The 18,207-nt window shown below is 41.5% G+C and overlaps 1 protein-coding gene across 1 annotated transcript; it reads left to right on the top strand.

Moving 5' to 3' along the window:
• The first annotated feature begins 3,082 nt into the window (after positions 1-3,082).
• Positions 3,083-15,238, top strand: RDH14 (retinol dehydrogenase 14). Its single transcript, XM_048047425.2, has 3 exons — positions 3,083-3,478; positions 7,603-14,815; positions 15,072-15,238. The coding sequence occupies exons 1-2, from the start codon at positions 3,116-3,118 to the stop codon at positions 8,218-8,220; spliced, it is 981 nt and encodes a 326-aa protein (XP_047903382.1). The 5' UTR covers positions 3,083-3,115; the 3' UTR covers positions 8,221-14,815; positions 15,072-15,238.
• Positions 15,239-18,207: the final 2,969 nt, after the last annotated feature.

Below are 18,207 nucleotides of genomic sequence, written 5' to 3'. Positions count from 1 at the left end.
GGCTGCTTCTTTGCATATCCAGCTGGCAGCATTTTGGGTTAATGGTGTCTCATTCATTCATGCAAGTGCCCCTTTAGGCTGACCAGGGTGTCTGGGGACACTCAGGTCTGCTAGGTGGTCTCTGCCCATTTTACTCATTGTCTCCAGCTCCAAGGCACAACTTTGGCTAGTGGACCAAAATAATCATTTTTCAAGAAAGTTCTCTGAAGGGGGATGGGATGGGATGGGATGGGAACTGAAGGAAAGGGATTTCTAGTTTTGCAGACGTAGACTAGAAGAAAGCACACACCTCAGGGACTTGTCCAGAATTGCACTCCAAACCACAACAAAACAAAACAAAGCAGAACAAAATACTTGCTTCTCATGCTTATGAGGACACCATGAATTTATGCCCCAGCATTTCATTACTCTAAGCCAGTCACAGTTAAAAGAACAGCAATTTTCAATAGGGGAATAGAGAAGAGTCCTATGGTTCTGGACTGTACTGCCTCAGTTTGTTTATAACACTGGATGATAGACACATGAAAAAGAAACTGGCAACTGGTACTTTAGGTACCTCCACACGGGCTCCTCTGCCTCTGCCAGAACCTGTAACCTGCACTGACTTGAAGTATTACTGAAAAGAACATATCCATCTCCTTAAGCGCAACAGATGGGCAGAGAAAGCAGTGAAGCAGGTGGATGTTTAAGGAGAAAAATAACTTTCAGTTACCAAGCTCAGTAGTTTCTGGGACCAATAATATCTGAATGTGTATGTCATCCCTGCCTTGATGAGCAGCTTCTGATCACTGTGACCAGTGAGCTTCCACGTAGAATGATCCTTGCACTGAAGGCTGAATTGGCCATTGGTAGACCCAGGCAGGATCCTTGAGATCCATGAGGATTTCTTACAGGATGAATCTCTTCCTCTAACAGGGAATTTTCTGGTTCTTTTATTTTGGCATTTCATTGAGAACCACCATCCCTTTCTCACAGTCCTCAGCTGTAAGGTCACTAGGCAGTATCACTAGTATGGCTCCAACGCCTCCAAAGATATAATTTACTCTGAGCAGTGCATATGGAAGAATATCTCACTGGGAAACAAGATTCATTCATCTCTGAAAGCATATTAAGGATACGAATGTCGTCTATCCTTTAATGTTTAAATTTGATAGGCCAGCCACTCAATTTGCCAGCTTTATAATGCTCCACAGACTACTGAGAACAGCCTAGCCAAAAGAATGTTACTACAAGTGACATTTTACATTTGCAGAAGAAAGTAATGAACACGTTTGTAACACCTAATTGTGAAGCAACAAGGAAGCAGTTCAAATATCAGTGCTCTGAGGCTTTTCAACAGCACCCTTTGACTTCCTCAGAGCTTAACTGCATTTGAGGAACCTATATCCTAACCTTATGTCACCTGCAATCTGCTTCAGCTCCTCAGAAGGGCTCTGTTAGGTTATCTAACATCTAATCAAATTAAACCCAGCAAGGATCAGAGGAACAATGATTGGCCAAGGAACCCAAGTAAACTAATCACAGAAAAAAGAGAACACACAGCTCCTCCTGAGGTCATCAAAGGTGAATGATTCGACCATTATTCCTGGTGTGAAACCTGCTAGTATGAACCAAGCAAATAATTTTTCGCTGGAATGCCGTGCAGACTAAGGGGAATCATTGTCTAAAAGAGTACAGGGTTTATTATGGGATGTAGGTGGAAAGAAAATTGTGGGTCAGAGCAGAGAGAATTTGGGGCCTGCACAAATTTTATTATGTTAAGTGCAAGTGGCAACAATAAGGGAGGGAGAGGAAGCAAGGTGGACTGAGGAGACAAAACAGAAAAATAGATGGAGAGAGGGATAAAAGGGGCTGGTCACAGGTAATCCAGGTGTCTGGTTAATATGTTTGACCAAAGTTTGTACCTCATCACTGCAGTCTGACATATCTTCTTCACAAATACTGTTTCTATTTTCTTTATGGGTAATTCTTTATTCTGAGCATGTGTGTGTGGACCATGAAGGAACTTCCAGTTGGACCAGCTGGTAAATAGGGCAAGAGATCTGATTGCCAGCCATCAGAGAGCAAAGTCACAGGTCTGAGGGGCTCAAGGGTCTGGTGCCAAATGGATAGAGACAGTCTGGACACAGCTACCAGACAGACCAGCTGTTTGAGGGCCCCTCACTATGTGTATGTGAACCATTAGTACACTTCTAGTTGGACAAGCCACCACGCAGGAAGAGACCAGCATCTGGGAAAACCCAGCATCAGAGCTGGTGCCTGAGTCTCTAGGTATAGAAACTGGATGGACTTAGAACCTGTGCTAGTATTTAAGAGACCAGTGAATGTGAGCATGGTTGTGAAGTGAGTGTATGTACCCATACCTTCTGCAAGCAGCGTCTCTTCCACCAGACTGGGATGGGACAAACCACTTTGGTCCTGAAGTCCACAAAAGTTGGTTACCTCTCATAGGCTACCTCCAAGGTGATATTACTCAGCTGAAGCTGGTCCTAGAGCCAAGTGTTCAGCAGGTAAGCCTGTCAGCTCGCTGGCATGTTTAGACCCTAGGCTAGCTGCCAGAGCAGCCACCACCACAAAGAATTGGGTAACACTTCCCCACCCAGTCCATCCCTTCTGCTTGCAACACAGACGTTGCAAGACATGCTTGGCCGTATACTAACATCTATCTTACGCTTGGACACAAAACTCAGGGGGCTCAGCACACCGTCCTGACACACCCACTGCACCTGGGCGACTAAATTGAACTTGCACAAAACATTTCACTGGCACAGAGGTCAGGTGGCATGTCAAGTCCGGCATGGTCACTCTCCAGAAGATGGTGGCTGCTTTGTGGGCACCTGTGAGTGGTGGGAGAGTGTGCTTGGGGCTTGGGCCAAAAACTTGCACAGGCTGCTGCTGCCCTACAGGAGGTGGTGGCATTGCTGCTCCTGGGAGCCCTCTCAGAAGAACTGTTTAACTCCCCGCGGGCAGCCGTGAGCTGGACTCAACTATCCTTCCATCGGGATATTCCGCGATAGTCCCGGGTGGTTTCGGGGCTCACCAAGCCCCTGCAGGACTACAACCCCCACAATGCCCAGCGGCGCGGCCGGCCGAGCCTAACGCGGGGCCCGCTCCCATGGCCGCGGCGGTGGCGGCGGCGGCGGTGCTGGGCGGGGGCCTGCTGCTGGCAGCCTGGCGCTGGCTGCGGCCCGCGGCCCGGCCCGGCGCCGGCTCGGCGGCCTCCATGCGGGGCAAGACGGTGATCATCACCGGGGCCAACAGCGGGCTGGGCCGGGCGGTGGCCGCCGAGCTGCTGCGGATGAGGGCCCGGGTCATCATGGGCTGCCGGGACCGGGCGCGGGCGGAGCGGGCGGCCAGCGAGATCCGAGCCGAGCTGGGCGAGCGGGAGGCGGCCGAGGGCGGCGGGGAGCTGGTGGTCCGGCAGCTCGACCTGGCCTCGCTCAGCTCCGTGCGGGACTTCTGCCGACAGGTCCTCCAGGTACGGGCCCTGCCGGGGGTAGGGGGGTCCAAGGGGAGCCCCCCCGCCTGCCCGCACTCGGCCCGGGGCTGCGGGGTGGTTGCAGGGCTTGGGGGGTGTAAACAAGCGGGCAGTGTTGTCTGCTTGAAGCTTAAAGGTCGTGGCTGGAGCACGTCTGCTACGAAGAAAGGCTGAGAGAGCTGGGGATGTGCGGCCTGCAGAAGAGAAGGCTCCGGGGTGACCTCGTTGCAGCTTTTCAGGACTTAAAGGGGGATTATAAAAAAGATGGAGGGTGACTCTTTGCTCAGTCAGGCAATGACAGGACAAGGAAGAATGGTATTAAACTAAAAGAGGGTCGGCTTAAATTAGACATTAGGAAGAAATTCTTTACTGTAAGGGTAGTAAGACACTGGAACAGGTTGCCCAGAGAAGCTGTGGATGGCCCATCCCAGGAGGTGTTCAAGGGCAGGTTGGATGAGGCCCTGGGCATCCTGATCTAGTGGGTGGTGTCCCTGCCCATGGCAGGGGGTTAAAACTAGATGATCTTTGGGGTCCCTTCCAACCCGAGCCATTCTATTATTTGTATTTGTTCAGGCTGTTCTAGTACTGAAAATTAAACTTTTTTTTTTTTATATGAGAAACAAAACATTTCCCTTTTCCCTGTTTTTCTGTTCTGAAGTAATTTGCCTTTAAGTTGACATTACAGCACAGCCGTGTGCCTATAGCAATAAAGGTTCATGAGTGAACTGCTCGCAACTGCATCCATCCTGCTGTCTTCTCCCTGACTCTGGACTCCCACACATCTTGCATCTCTTGCCAGCAGTAGCTGAGTTTAGTGGTTAGATGTTTTGTAATATATACATTTTCTCCAAATTTCGTGGAAAAAAAGTTTAAGGAGATCAGAGACATCCAGGCAATTCTCCTGATGGAAATGTTGCAATATGAGTTCAGCAGTACAAGTAGACACCAGAGAGCACTGGGAGGCACCATTAGAGTCATTCCACTCCAATGAAAAGCTTCAGCTGGGACTCTCATCACATCTAGCAATGCAAACCATGAGACACAAGGTCATAGCAAACCAGGCATAATCAGTTATGCCACTTGGTGCGCTGCTCATTGAGTCCTTGAAAGATGCTCAAGTGCAGTTGTGAGAAACAAAAATGGAGAGAGACTATATTGTATTAACTTTCAAATAGCTGTTGTAAAACTTAAATATCTGAAAAAGTCAAAAGAGCTCTGGCGGAGCTCTGTAATCATGTATAATAGTATATATGAATCTAGTTATAAGATCTAATGTTACTTCAGTGTTTTGTGAAAATAGACATATATACAAAATGATATAAAACACTAGACCAGAAACTTACTGTTTAACCTTTAAAGTCATATCTTCTGTAGCACATAATATCCAAAAATGTAAATTTATTATCCATTCGTCATTGGTAAAGCCAGTAGAAATGACTGTAAATGAGAAATGGATAGTGAAAGAGAGAGTGAATGTATTTGCAGGGTGCTGCTCACAGGTGCATTTTAACTTTTATTTTCAAAATAATCCCCAAAGCATCTGAATAGCAAGGAATATGAGTTCAAGAAGCTGTTACATTCAAGTTCACGTTATTTGTCTTCTGTGAACCTGTGACTGCTTTTTGGACTTGTGTTGGTTGTGGTTGTTTTTTTTTTTCCTTTGGTTGTTTGGTTGATGGGGATATTATTGTGTTGTTTGTGTGTGTTTTGAGATGAAGAATACTTAAAGATCATCAGGATGGGGGTGAATAAGGCTTAAATATTGTCAGGATGGGGAAACAATGCACTCTCACAGCCTAACTTTCTTTGTGGGAGCTTTCCATTCCAAAACTGCAAGTGATTACATCTTTCACTCCTTAGCCTCGTTGCAAAAAAATGACTTAAAGGTGTTGGAGGGCTCCATGGAAAAATGCAGAAAATGGTAGCAAGCTCAGAAGCTACAAAGAGTAGCACTGCCTGTCAAAGCAATGTTTTGTACTCTGATGCTCTTGGTCATAGTAGCTGCCTGCTTGGTGTTGATCACATTACTCTAGATTATTAAATGTAGGAGTCTCAGAAAATAGCACAAGTGGAAGTCCTTCTTGCAGCATTAATTCTTGTGAAATGAATCTTCTGGTCAGATGCTGTGAAAAGTTCCTAAAACAATGTTCTCTAAAGGAAGGAATAACACTTCAGTCAGCAAATCTGCAGTAAGGCACTTGTTCAGTGCTGTTCTTGCTTAGTGATAGAAACCATTATGTCCCTTTGGGAGAGGAGAATTGGGTTTGATGCTCTTTGGATCATGCCTTTGTAATTACATGAAATACTGAGAAACGTCAAGTCCTGCAGAAACCAGAGGCTGAATTACTTGATGTTTTGTGGGGTCAGATGCCAGCCATCATTAATTGAATGCCAAGTACAAATTTGTGTTTTGCTCTCTGTATCTTTGCCGTCAACGGTAGTCAAATAAAAGGCAAATGGTATAAAATTTGTCTTGAGATTCTCTATTTTTATCATCAAAATGACGTGAAGTGATCTGTGCTTGCCGACATTAGTTTGAGCGAGTCCAGAGAAGGGCAACGAAGCTGGTGAGGGGTCTGGAGAACAAGGCTTATGAGGAGCGGCTGATGGAGCTGGGATTGTTCAGCCTGGAGAAGAGGAGGCTCAGGGGAGACCTCGTTGCTCTCTATAGGTACCTTAAAGGAGGCTGTAGCGAGGTGGGGGTTGGTCTGTTCTCCCACGTGCCTGGTGACAGGACGAGGGGGAATGGGCTAAAGTTGCGCCAGGGGAGGCTTAGGTTGGATATTAGGAAGAACTTCTTTACTGAAAGGGTTGTTAGGCATTGGAATGGGCTGCCCAGGGAAGTGGTTGAGTCACCATCCCTGGAGGTCTTTAAAAGACGTTTAGGTGTAGAGCTTAGCGATATGGTTTAGTGGAGGACTTGTTAGTGTTAGGTCAGAGGTTGGACTAGGTGATCTTGGAGGTCTCTTCCAACCTAGATGATTCTGTGATTCTGTGAGTTTTAAAGAATTAGCAGCAAAGAAAACTCACGCTGCTTTTTGTGTTAAGCGAATGAATACTTTTGCATCCGAGTCATGTAAGCATAAGTTTCCTGTGATACTTCAGACATGGGAGAAATTGCTGAATTCAGAGGCTATTTGCGCAGCTTAGTTTAATCTATGTTTTTTGAAGAATTCATTGTTTCGGTTAAATTGGAAAGCCTTTAGTTTTTGGGTGGATCCTGGAGCATGAAGTATATAATGTACGTTTGAATTATCCTCACCACTTTCTGTGTTAATTACTTATATTTCCTGATGTGACTGATTTCCTGATTGACTTCTCTCAGTCTGAACCAGAATACTAATCCATCAAATAGCATGTGCTGAGCATATCATAAAAATTTTAAGCCTCAGTCTCATAGACGCATCTAAGTTCTTGAGTTTACCTATTAGGTAAATTGTTGTATGAAACCTGCTCAGTTAGAATCATGAATGTTACTTTTCTGTCATGAGTTTTGCTCTGTACTTTGCACCAAGCAGCGCAATGAAATGTAGTGATATTAGAATGAGATAGTGTTTAAAATCATGAGAATGTTGTTCTTCACATTTTTTCATTACATCTTCTCAGTGAGATGATGGGCTTGCAATATGACAGGTTCTCTTCAACAGTGACGTTCTTTGAGATAATGCTTTTTGTTCTGTATCTTTATAACTTTTGTGGTAGTACCCATGCCTGTGGCTGAGGTTTGTCATAAACAATTATCATGCATGAACGTGTCTGCTTTTCCAAGTATAATAAAGAGGTTACTTTTTTAGAGGAAAACAAAATGCATCACAAAGATAAATTACCACTGAATTCCTGCAGAAAGCTGTTCCCAGAGAAACAGATGTTGTGTTGTCTGCACACATTAAAAGTCGATACAGACCTGCTTTCATGTACTTGCGTCCTGCTGGAGTCAAATGTTCAGTTTAGTAGTAGCTCATTTTCATTTTTTTCAGTAACAATTTAGGGACTATTGGAAAGTTACAATTTAGAAAACTAGAAATTAAGTTATTTCCCTCTAACAGTGTCTAATGAGAAATATTAAGCATAATAGTATGGTTTGCATTATAAAACTGAATTATGTTTCTCTTTCCTATTCAAAGGAAGAGCCAAGGCTGGATGTTCTGATAAATAATGCGGGGATATTCCAGTGTCCGTACATGAAGACAGAGGATGGTTTTGAGATGCAATTTGGCGTAAACCACTTGGGTCACTTCTTACTCACCAACCTTCTTCTGGGCCTCCTCAAAAATTCTGCTCCAAGCAGGATTGTGGTAGTATCCTCAAAGCTTTACAAATATGGAGAGATCAACTTTGAAGACTTGAACAGTGAAATAAGTTACAATAAAAGCTTTTGTTATAGCCGGAGTAAACTGGCTAATATATTATTTGCAAGGGAGCTAGCACGTCGATTGGAAGGGACGGGAGTCACTGTCAATTCACTTCATCCTGGGATTGTCAGAACAAATTTAGGCAGGCATGTGAATATTCCTTTGCTGGCAAAACCCCTATTCAATTTGGTGTCATGGGCTTTCTTCAAAACACCTCTGGAAGGAGCCCAAACTTCTATTTATTTGGCCTCTTCTCCTGAGGTTGAAGGTGTGTCAGGGAAATATTTTGGGGACTGCAAAGAGGAGGAACTCCTACCCAAAGCCATGGATGACTTGGTTGCGAGAAAGTTGTGGGATATCAGTGAAGTAATGGTTGGATTATTGAAATAAGTGCTGGGCTATCTGCTAAAAAGGAATGCAGATAACTATGCAATGTGTATTTAGAACAGTGTAATTCTCACTTTGAGTGCTGTGGGAACACAGGTTAATGCTCAGAATTATTTAATAGAGGAGTGATTTATGCTGGAACTGTTTTGAAACAAAGGATAATCTTTATTTAATGGGTGCAGACTTTCAAGAAAAATCTGAAATAAAGTTTGAGGGTGTGAATATTTCTGATTAAATCTGTTCAGAAACTCATGTTCTACAAATAAATATTAAACAAAACTGTGTTTTGCAGTGTATATGCTTATTTGTCATGTTCTACTACTTTGTAGTCAGACTGGACAATGCAGGGTGTTGATGGTGAAATGCCTTTCATGTAAACCAGTTTTAAGAAGAGATCCTAACACTAAGATTTTTGTCTTTGAGCCATCACAGCGAAAGCTGGAGTAAACAGTTTTACTGGTATCTTGCACTGTAATCATTAGGCCTGAGTGCCATTCAAAGACTTGTCATTAGCCAAATGCTTCAGTGAACAAAATTATTGAGATGTATACAGTTTAGCTGTGAAGCACAAAGTTGGCTTTTTTTTCGAGTACTGTAACTGCCATTCACTGAGTGTATACACTTTGTTGTGCAAGCTGTATTTTTATTTTCACATATGCTGAACTGGCTATTTCTTGATACGTGGACTGCTTACGTTTCATTAAAAATGTAGTTGACATATCTTGTGGTCTTGGTAGGGCTTTGCATGTCATGAGTTGTGTCTATGCAAAGTTCACAAGACTTCAACCAGATTAAACTGAAGAGAGTATGTTTCTTGGTGTGTGTTTGGCTTTACTGATGGCACTTTAACTTGGTAATGAGATTAGAAAAAACTGTCTAATACAGTTTAATGAATCTTTAATAAAAAATCTTTTAAAATAAAAGACTTAGCACTCATTCTTTCACTGTGGAAGATACAACCAGTGGTCTTGATGCAGTAGCTTTGTTTCAAAGGTAGAAGATTCATCTGTGTCAATTCAGGGAGCCTCTGCTGCATAGAGTTAAAAATAAAATAAGCTTCAAATAAATTAAAAAAAAGGACATTACCTGAAGCTATAACGATTTTTTTGGGGGGGAGGAGGAAATTCATACAATTAATGAGTTCATATTGACATTTATGACATTTTTGTCTCTAAATAAACTGGTCTAGCAGTTAATTCAGAGTATATAGAATATGGAAGAATGAACTGGAGTGATTTATCTTGATAAATAGTATTCAAGGAAACCAATATTAATAATACATGACATATTTAATAGACCCTTTTTACTTACCTGTAAATACACATCAGGTCGGCCCTTCAGGTAGCAACCCAGTTGTTGAGATCCTATCTCTGTTTGTTTACTCAGGCTCTAAGCCTGCTGGAGCCTCTGCACAGGGCAGTGGCCTTACCTGTCCTTGCCCTTTGCCAGCATGATCCTGCTCTGGGCCAGTGGCTTGGGTGGGGGAGGAAGGTGGCATTCCAGAATACCACAACACATGCTATGAAACTGAGCACGTTCCTAAGATCCTGTAACATGTTGAGCTTTGTACTGCTCACTGTAAGGCAAGGTGAAGAGATGGGTGTGCTGTCAAAACGTTTTCTTGAGTGTTGATCAAAGTTCTCTAAGTAATGCCAGAGGGAGACATGTAATGTGCATAGAGAAAGTTCTGCTCTGGACTTTGCATTTCAGAAAAGGAGGCTCAGGACACACCTTATCGTATTTACAATTACCTTAAAGGAGGTTGTAGTGAGGTGGGGATTGGGCTCTTCTCCCAAGCACCAAGTGATAACACAAGGAGAAATGGCCTGAAGTTGAGCCAGGGGTGATTTAGGCTGGGTATTTGTTTAGTTGGGTATTTAGGTTTTCTTCACTGAAAGGGTTGTGCAGTGTTGGAACAGGCTGCCCAGGGAAGTGGTTCAGTCACCATCCCTGAAGGTCTTAAGAAATGTGCAGATGTAGAACTTAGTAGCGTGGTTTAGTGGTGGGCTTGTCAGTGCTAGGTTAAAGGTTGGATTAGGTAATCTTAGAGGTCTTTTCCAACCTGAATGATATGATTCTATGAAATAGCTGTATGCAGAGAACTTGAAACAGCTAAAGAATTAAAAGTTCATTAATACGTCTAGTATGCAGGATAACAGTAAAATGAGGAAATGTTTTCATGAACTGCAGGTTATCTTAATCAAAACAACATGGTGTACTTCACCTGCCAAAGAACAAGAGTGAAGATGCAGAAGAGCTGAGCCAAACTTGGGTTTCTGTTTTCAGTACTACTGTTCAGCAATACTGAATTAATACTACTGCATTGTTTCAGTGCTGAAACCTGCGTATACCTCTTGAGAGGAAAGCCTTAGGTGCAAAGGTGGAGAATGGAGAAGATGACAAGTCTGGAAGTGCTGTGGTAAAGAACTGCCCTGAGGAGAAGATTATATATTTTTCAAACTGAATGATCAGCGTATGATATACACTGGCCTTCAAAACAGCAAAGGTGCATGTGTACAGAAATAAGAGACGTGGAATAATAAATACCAGCTGTATAGTAGGACTCTATAACATGTAATGCCTCATACATCTACCAGGTGTTTTTTTCTTTTGAAACATTGCAGAAATGAGATCCTTTGTCAGAAAGTGATTACATTCCTGTAATCATATCTAGATTAAAGTCCTTGTTCCAGAGCAGGAGAGTAATCACATGATACTCTTAATGGAACATAATATGCCTGAAAATATTGCCTGAATACATTTTGAAAGGATGGATTGTTAAAATCTCTGGCACCAAAACATAAATTTTATTTTTTTCCAACATCAGTAACATTTGTCACCTTCAAGGTTGAGTTTAATTTAGTCGCTGTGGACCAGAAAGCTGATTACTCTCTTGAGACTGCTGTTACTGTTTATTTACGCGATGCTTTTGTTATTCTGGTAGCATCGAGGAATTTGAGACCTCATAGGTCAACAGGTCTTGTAAAATATAAGTGCAAAATGAAAGAAGACTTTATTTCAATGTGTGGTTAGCACTGCTGATTCAATCTAGGTTAGCATTTTGGCTGAGAAAGTATACAATACAATACTACATAGGATCTTAGTAAGCTCAAATATAGATCTGTGATGTGATGATTGTCTGCTGAATGGCTTTTCTTAGAGTTGGTAGAGGGATCAGTGTCTTGTTCCAACAACTTCACACTTCACCCCAGTATTGCAGTGCCTCCAGAAAGGTGTGGCAAGCTCTGCATGTTACTGTTCTGTAAACTATTTAATCCACAGCTGTCCAGTGTGGTAAAGCCAAAACCAGGACACATTTCAGTTGTCTCCCTCCACTGCCACCACCATATGAACACCACCATATGAACACTGCCATCCTCAAATTAAGCTTGTTTTCCATTAAGAATTAAACTTGGAAAAAATAAGGGGTGAAGGAGACAGACAGTAACCAGGGATAACACGTAAAGACCAGGGAAATGCAAAACAACAGCTTTCACAGGTAGGTATCGAGGCTGATCGCACTGCTAGTAAGTAGATATGCATGGAGGCCACATCTGAGGGTAAGATTTTGTTGAGGTCTCTGATAAACATAATATGTCGTGAGTCAACTCTTTCAAAGGCCAAAATGTACCTTCATCTATCTTGCATAAATTATTAGAATTTGAACATTTGATTTTTGATCCACCATCAGTGCTGGACCAGCACCTGTGCCCTAGTGGTTTGAAAGCTGGCTGGGATGTGTTCAGGGCACAATCACTCCTGAGAAAGCAGCCCTTGTCCTTTTGCTTTTTGCAGGTGAAATGCCTTTTTGGGGCCATAGCTGAGGTGTGGAGGGCCACAACAACACTTAACTTGTTTGCCTGTTTGCAAACTTTCCCCACTGCAGCCTGAGGCCCGTCGCAGCAATGAGTAGAAATGCTTGCACGTGGCCCCATTTCTCAGTGATCGAGTTTCATACTGCAACAACATTGTAGACTGACTCTACTGTAGATGGGTTATTTTAAAAGTGTACACGAGTGTGTGTGTGGACACGTGCAGGTGCAATTTAATCCCTTGTTTTTAAAAGACTGACAGGAAGAGCTGTGAACAATTTACCGAGGAACTGAAGGGAGAGGAGAGGTGGCTGTTGGTGTGACAGGGGCTCCTGCCTCCCGCATGGACTTGGTGTTTGATGAGACGTGGGGCGTTGGGCTTGGTCCAAGCATTGAGCTCAGGTGCTGGAGTTTTATCCAGGTTGCCATATCCATTATCTGCTTTTGCAGTTGGGAAACTTGCAGGCACAGCTGAAGGAAGAAAACATTTCCATGTAATAGTTGAGGGAAACAGGCATCAAGTGTGTTAAGAGGAACATTTTTAACTGCTTCAGCATAATTTATTCATCTTTAGAATAAGAGTTTGAGAAAAGAAACTTTTTTTTCCATTCTTCTTTTTTTCTTTTTTTTTGATTCTCAGTCCCAGCCCCTAACTACAAGCTAGCTCTTATAAATGAGGTTTCTGAAAGCAAGCTAAATTGCAGTTGCATGTATTTAATTTATATACCACATCTGTTTAAGTAAAGAGAGACTTATGTACATTAAAAAAAAAAATATTCTGTCACTAATTTACTCTCTTTACCTTGCCACAAAGGCCAACATCTATCCCTAGGCAAAGGGACAACACTGCTCTTTCAGGCACTATAGCCAAAGCAGCAGGCAAGCTCATAAACCCAGCAGGAGTTCTACAGTAAAAATTCTCCATCTTAATGAGATAAATGATCAGTTTTTCCATGATGCAATAAAAACAGAAGTATTTAAGCTCTCTTCTCTTTCTTCAGTGGTTGCCTAGTTTGCGTAAGCTTCCTACTATGTGAATGCTTCACAGGCTTCAAAGCCTGAGCCCTGGGAGTGTTCAGTGTGATTATGCTTTTGCTTAAAAATGTGAATATTTCCCACTTCAAGCATACTTAATTTCTTTCCACCTAAGGCTATAAAGAAAATAAACAACTTGCAAGAGTAATACAAATAATTTTAAAACGGGAGGCCTGTTCCCTTTTTCACATAACTTTTTCCAAACTAATCACTTAGAAGGTAATTGACTTGCAAAAAGATCCAGGAGGCCTACACAGTTGAATTATTATTTTTGATCTGTCCCAGAACAGTGCTGCTATTTCTCATAACAGAAAATGACGACCTCCCTCTAGACTTTTTACTTACCGCTTTAGCTACCACTAGCAGCCTCACACCTGTTGTAGCTGGATTCAGATCAGAGACATTAGATTTGAATATTTAATTGATTCCAAAAGACCTATGTAGCATGGAGAAAGGAATGCTTCCCTAATTGCTTATTTTGGGGAAGACTGGCACACAAACCGCCTAAAAGGTTGAAAGCCCTTTCTTTTTACATTTAACATTTAACATTTACATTTACATTTACATTTACATTTACATTTACATTTACATTTACATCTCTTCCCAAATAATGTAAAAGCAAAACAAAACAAAACAAAAAAGCGCCAAAACTTAATTAAACAAGATAGGGAAGGAACCGATAGCTTATTTGCCATGAAAGTTTCGACGGGTGTCACATCCTTGAAGTCTATAATATTCAGTTTAGCAAGGTACTGAGATCTTGCCATTGCTTCAAGGCCAAAGCAAGCAGTCTGAAATCCTAGTCCCGCTAAAAGTGTTGGGAGTCAGACATCTAAATAGTTTTGCTGACTCTGATCTCCTGGCTTTAGCTTTGGGCAGCAGGGCTCTTATAGCCAGGTGGATGGTGACTCTTTCAAGCTTGATGAATGAAGCTTTATGCAGTTCTGTGTATGTGTGGCATTTTTATTTGTTACTACTTTGCAAACTATGAGGTGGGGGTGGGAGGAAGGTTATGTGTATATTAAATACCCTGGAACATTCTCCATAAATATTTGTTTTTCTGTCCCAAAATGACATCCCATCTGTGCAGCTGTTGGGGCATGTGTCAGTTTGGCACCTGGACTGCTATTTGGTGATGAGTGATATTATTTCAGTTTATCAGAGTCTTGTTGCAACCTTACTTAACATTAGGCCATTATCCTGGGCCCCTTCTAAGTCACAGCATGACCATCCACTCAACAAATCCCATCTACTCCTGAGACAAGCGATGTCAGGGTCTTTCTAGAGGCTTCAATACAGAAGTCATGAACTCCCAACTGCCAAAAGGCAAGTGTCATGCCTGGAGGCCCAGAACCTACTTACACTGCAATGAGTAGGTCTGATATCAGTTTTTATACTCATTCATAGACAGGAACATCTTCTCCAGTGTATACAGATTAGTATTTTAGACTTCATTGAACCCTAGAAACAGAGTTGTAGGTGTAGACCATGGGTTAAACATAGCAAGTTGACACTCATTTGCTGTTCTGAAGGGCTGAGGTCCTTTAACCACTTGAAGTCAATAGTGGTTTGAGTTGCTTGAGACTTCACCTGGTGTCGACAATATTTGAAGAGAAGGTGGAAGAGACACTTATTTGGTGTGGGATACCTTTTCATCAAATTAATTTTCTTTCTTTTCAGTCTGCCCTGGTGGAAATCTTCAGAGGCTTAAAGGTGTTTCAGCCGCATCTCCATAGACATTGTAAAAGCATGTAAGTCTGCATCATGGAGCCATTTGTCCATAAAATTTTGCTATAAGCAGAGACTTTCAAAAAACATAACTTCATATTTTATGCAGTGACCAAATGATATTAAAAACTAATTCTATCTCAGAAGCAAAGCTATGACTAGGGTCCTGGGACATTAGAACTGAATAAAAGATAATGTGCTTACAGATTCAAGGGAGGCAACGCTAAAAATCAAAAAGAATAATTAGAAAGGTTTTATGACATTTATTTTTTTTTTCAGTTTCTGAGGGTTTTGTTTGCTTGATTAATTCTGGATACCTGCTATCTGGGAGAAAAAAAAAAAAGTTAAAACAGAAGAAGAAAATGTGAAAACAGCCATGTTTCAACAAAGCAGCGCAGTTCTTCACTATGGAAAACCCATAAAATGACAGGAAATGGCTTAATGTGGTAGGTGTTCATTTTTAAGGGTTCTGTTGACAGAAGTTGATGAGTGAAAATACTGTATTTCATTTTTGCCTTTTGTTCAGTAAATAGCCTGGAATTTTGATGCTGCCTAGAGGGACAGCTTTGTACTATGGTGGTCTAAATTGGGATTTTTCATTAATGTAACCAATCAGATTTTTTTTTTTTTTTTTAAAGAAAAAGGCTGAAGTCAAAGAGAAGACCAACAAAAAGCACCACAACGTTTATCTTTTACTCATCTGGAAGAGTTTATTTTAAACATGGAACATTGTTTGCTGCTGTGGAAATGAAAGTGAGAGAGTTGCAGCTTTCTTCCAATGCCATCTGGCAGATGATTTACTTGCGTATGGTATTCACTAATCCAAATAACCCTGTGTGTGGTAGCATTGTCTCTTTACTGATCATGCAGCTGAGTTGGCTGAACCTTAGATGGCTCACACAAGGCTATCAACAGCACAGTACAATAGACTTTTTAAAATTAGAACAGTGTTTAGGAGACGGATATGCCAAATTCATCATATCTTTACATTTTTAAAGCATTTTCCTTACCTGAGTTGAGCTTCATGTTTCCTTTTCAGTCTCTTCATAGTTTCATTCAACTGTACTCAGGCTTCAGCCCACTGAATTCAACACCTGTAGCCTCAATGCTCAGGGATCAGAGCATTGGGAATCCATTCCTAGGTTAGTATCCTTACCCTGATGATAACCGTATTTGCTCCTGTAAGGTCTCTTCCTGACCTCACGAAACTTATATTCCTGCTGAATCTAGCTCTAGCTATTTCATTATTATATTCATGCTAAATACTGCCTTCTCTTGCTGGAATATGAAAGAAAAAGCTATGAATGCTCATTTGGGGAATCAAAATAATTAGAAGAGTATGCCTTGAGGAGCTGATCACAATGTATGAGTAGATGGATGCGTTCACTTGTTTATTTATATTCTATGGAGAGATTGGTATTCAGATATTCTTCTACGCTCAAGATTATGTAATTGCTCCCTTCTCAATATGTTTGTTTGTTTTGAGTGATTTTTTCCATAATACCTAACCGTGTGCCTGAAAGCTCTCTAATTTTGGCTTTGGATTCCACTCTTAGATCTAAAGACCTAAAAGTTAAGTGTTGATTGTGCCTTATTTGTAGGCATTTCTGTTTTTCAGTTGGATCTGACCCTGGTAGGTCACTTCAGAAAGTTAATTTTATGGTTCAATTTGCAATTGTCTTTTTGGAAGATACCTTTTTGATTTTAAGGAGAGTTGAGATATTTTGAAAGATAGACCAATGTAACTCATATGTGAAATTAAAATATACAAACTAGATAATTTCGTAGCAGAGATGGGGAAGGAATGGAAAACACAGTTGTTTTCCTGAAGACCAGGTGATTCTTTGAACTCACTGGCCACATCAGTTTTGCTTAGCATAAAACCTATTTATTTCCTGATCCACAAGCTAAATGGGATACTAGGGCAATTTTCATGCTGTCATAGTCTGTTCTACCACAGAAGAGGCATGGGTACATCCAAACTTCTGTCCATGAGTGTTCTTGGCCCATGCTGACTCCTGAATGATGCAAAAAGCTGTTTTGGTAAGTGTTAGTTGGCTGGAGCCAAAACTGTGCCAAGAACTACCCTAAGTATTAAACAGTGTAGATGATCAAATTTCAGTGCCTGAGCTGGCGCCCCATCACTCCTTAATTGAGTGGAACGAGTGTAGCCAAAAAATGCCCCCTTCCTCCCCCAAGTGTTAACAGAATAGATGTGATTTTTCAATTTAATCCATGACATCCAGAGACTGTTCTGGAAAACTGAAGCATATTTTCTCTTACTAATTTTATAGTGCTAAAATTCCACTGACTTTGCTGCAATTTCTACTGACTAACCCTGTAAACACATGGAGAATCAGTATTGTTATTAATATCACCATGTCGTCATGCTTTATTCATTTTCAATTTTATAACTGTAGTCTGATCACTTGGAATTTTGTCCACTAACCTAGCACTGGACGATGGAAATCTTATTTTATCAAAACGTGTTATTCTTGGACTAGAATTCACAGTTACACAGTTGCACTTTATAGATCCATAGATTTTTTAAAGCCAGAAAAGGCCCTTAGATTATTTAGTCTGACTTCCTGAATGACACAAGCCATTTAATTTAAACCAGTTAGCCTTGCATCAAGTCCAGCAATTTGTGTTTGGCTAAGGCTTATCTTCTAGCAAGACGTCCAGTCTACATCTGAAGCCATCAGTAGTTGGAGAATCCATCACTTCCTTTGGCAGCGTAGTCCAATGGTTATCACCCTCTCTCTTAAAAATGTGTGTTTTGATTCTTCCCTAAGTTTGTCTGGCTTTCACTTCCAGCTATCACCTCTCATTATGCCTTTTGTTGTAAGATGAGAGCATTGCTGTTACTGCTTTGTGTTTTCTCCCTGTGGTGATACTCACACATTGTAATCACTGAAATCATCGCTAGATGTTTTTATTAAACTCAACAGACTGAACCCCTTTAATCTCTTTCTGCAAGGTTCTTTTCCAAGTTTTCAGATAATTTCTGTAGCTCTTCTCCACGTCCTATCCAATTTTTTACCTCTTTTATGAAATGAGGAAACAAGAACTGGATGTCATACTTAAGCACGTGTCCATTTATAGGCAATCCTAGTCCTTCTCAATGCTTTCCCTCTGTTGCTCTAAGGCGATCAGTAATTTAAACGTGCCTGGGGCTGTTCCCTGGCACTAAGGCCAGCTGGAATATCACAATCTGCATCTGTGCTCTTGAACATTCTTTATCTTCCAGAACAGGGTGTCTGCATCCAAACTGCTTTCTCGAAATGTTTCTGGCAAGTCATAACACTTCAGTTGCACTTGGGAATTGCCTGGGAAAATGCTGGCAAAGGCCAAAACCATGCCAGGGACCAAAATAACTGCCTTGTGGTACTGATGAATAGAATGAAGGAATAAT

Source organism: Anser cygnoides, chromosome 3 (genome assembly GCF_040182565.1).
Source record: "Anser cygnoides isolate HZ-2024a breed goose chromosome 3, Taihu_goose_T2T_genome, whole genome shotgun sequence".
Classification (NCBI taxonomy): Eukaryota; Metazoa; Chordata; class Aves; order Anseriformes; family Anatidae; genus Anser; species Anser cygnoides.
The sequence above is the reverse complement of the archived record's forward strand: the minus strand, read 5'-3'. Positions and strand labels throughout refer to the sequence as shown.

Coding starts and splice junctions, on each gene's coding strand:
- RDH14 (XM_048047425.2), top strand. CDS start 3,116: ATGGCCGCGGCGGTGGCGGCGGCGGCGGTGCTGGGCGGGGGCCTGCTG. Junction 3,479..7,602: donor TCTGCCGACAGGTCCTCCAG/GTACGGGCCCTG, acceptor TCCTATTCAAAG/GAAGAGCCAAGGCTGGATGT.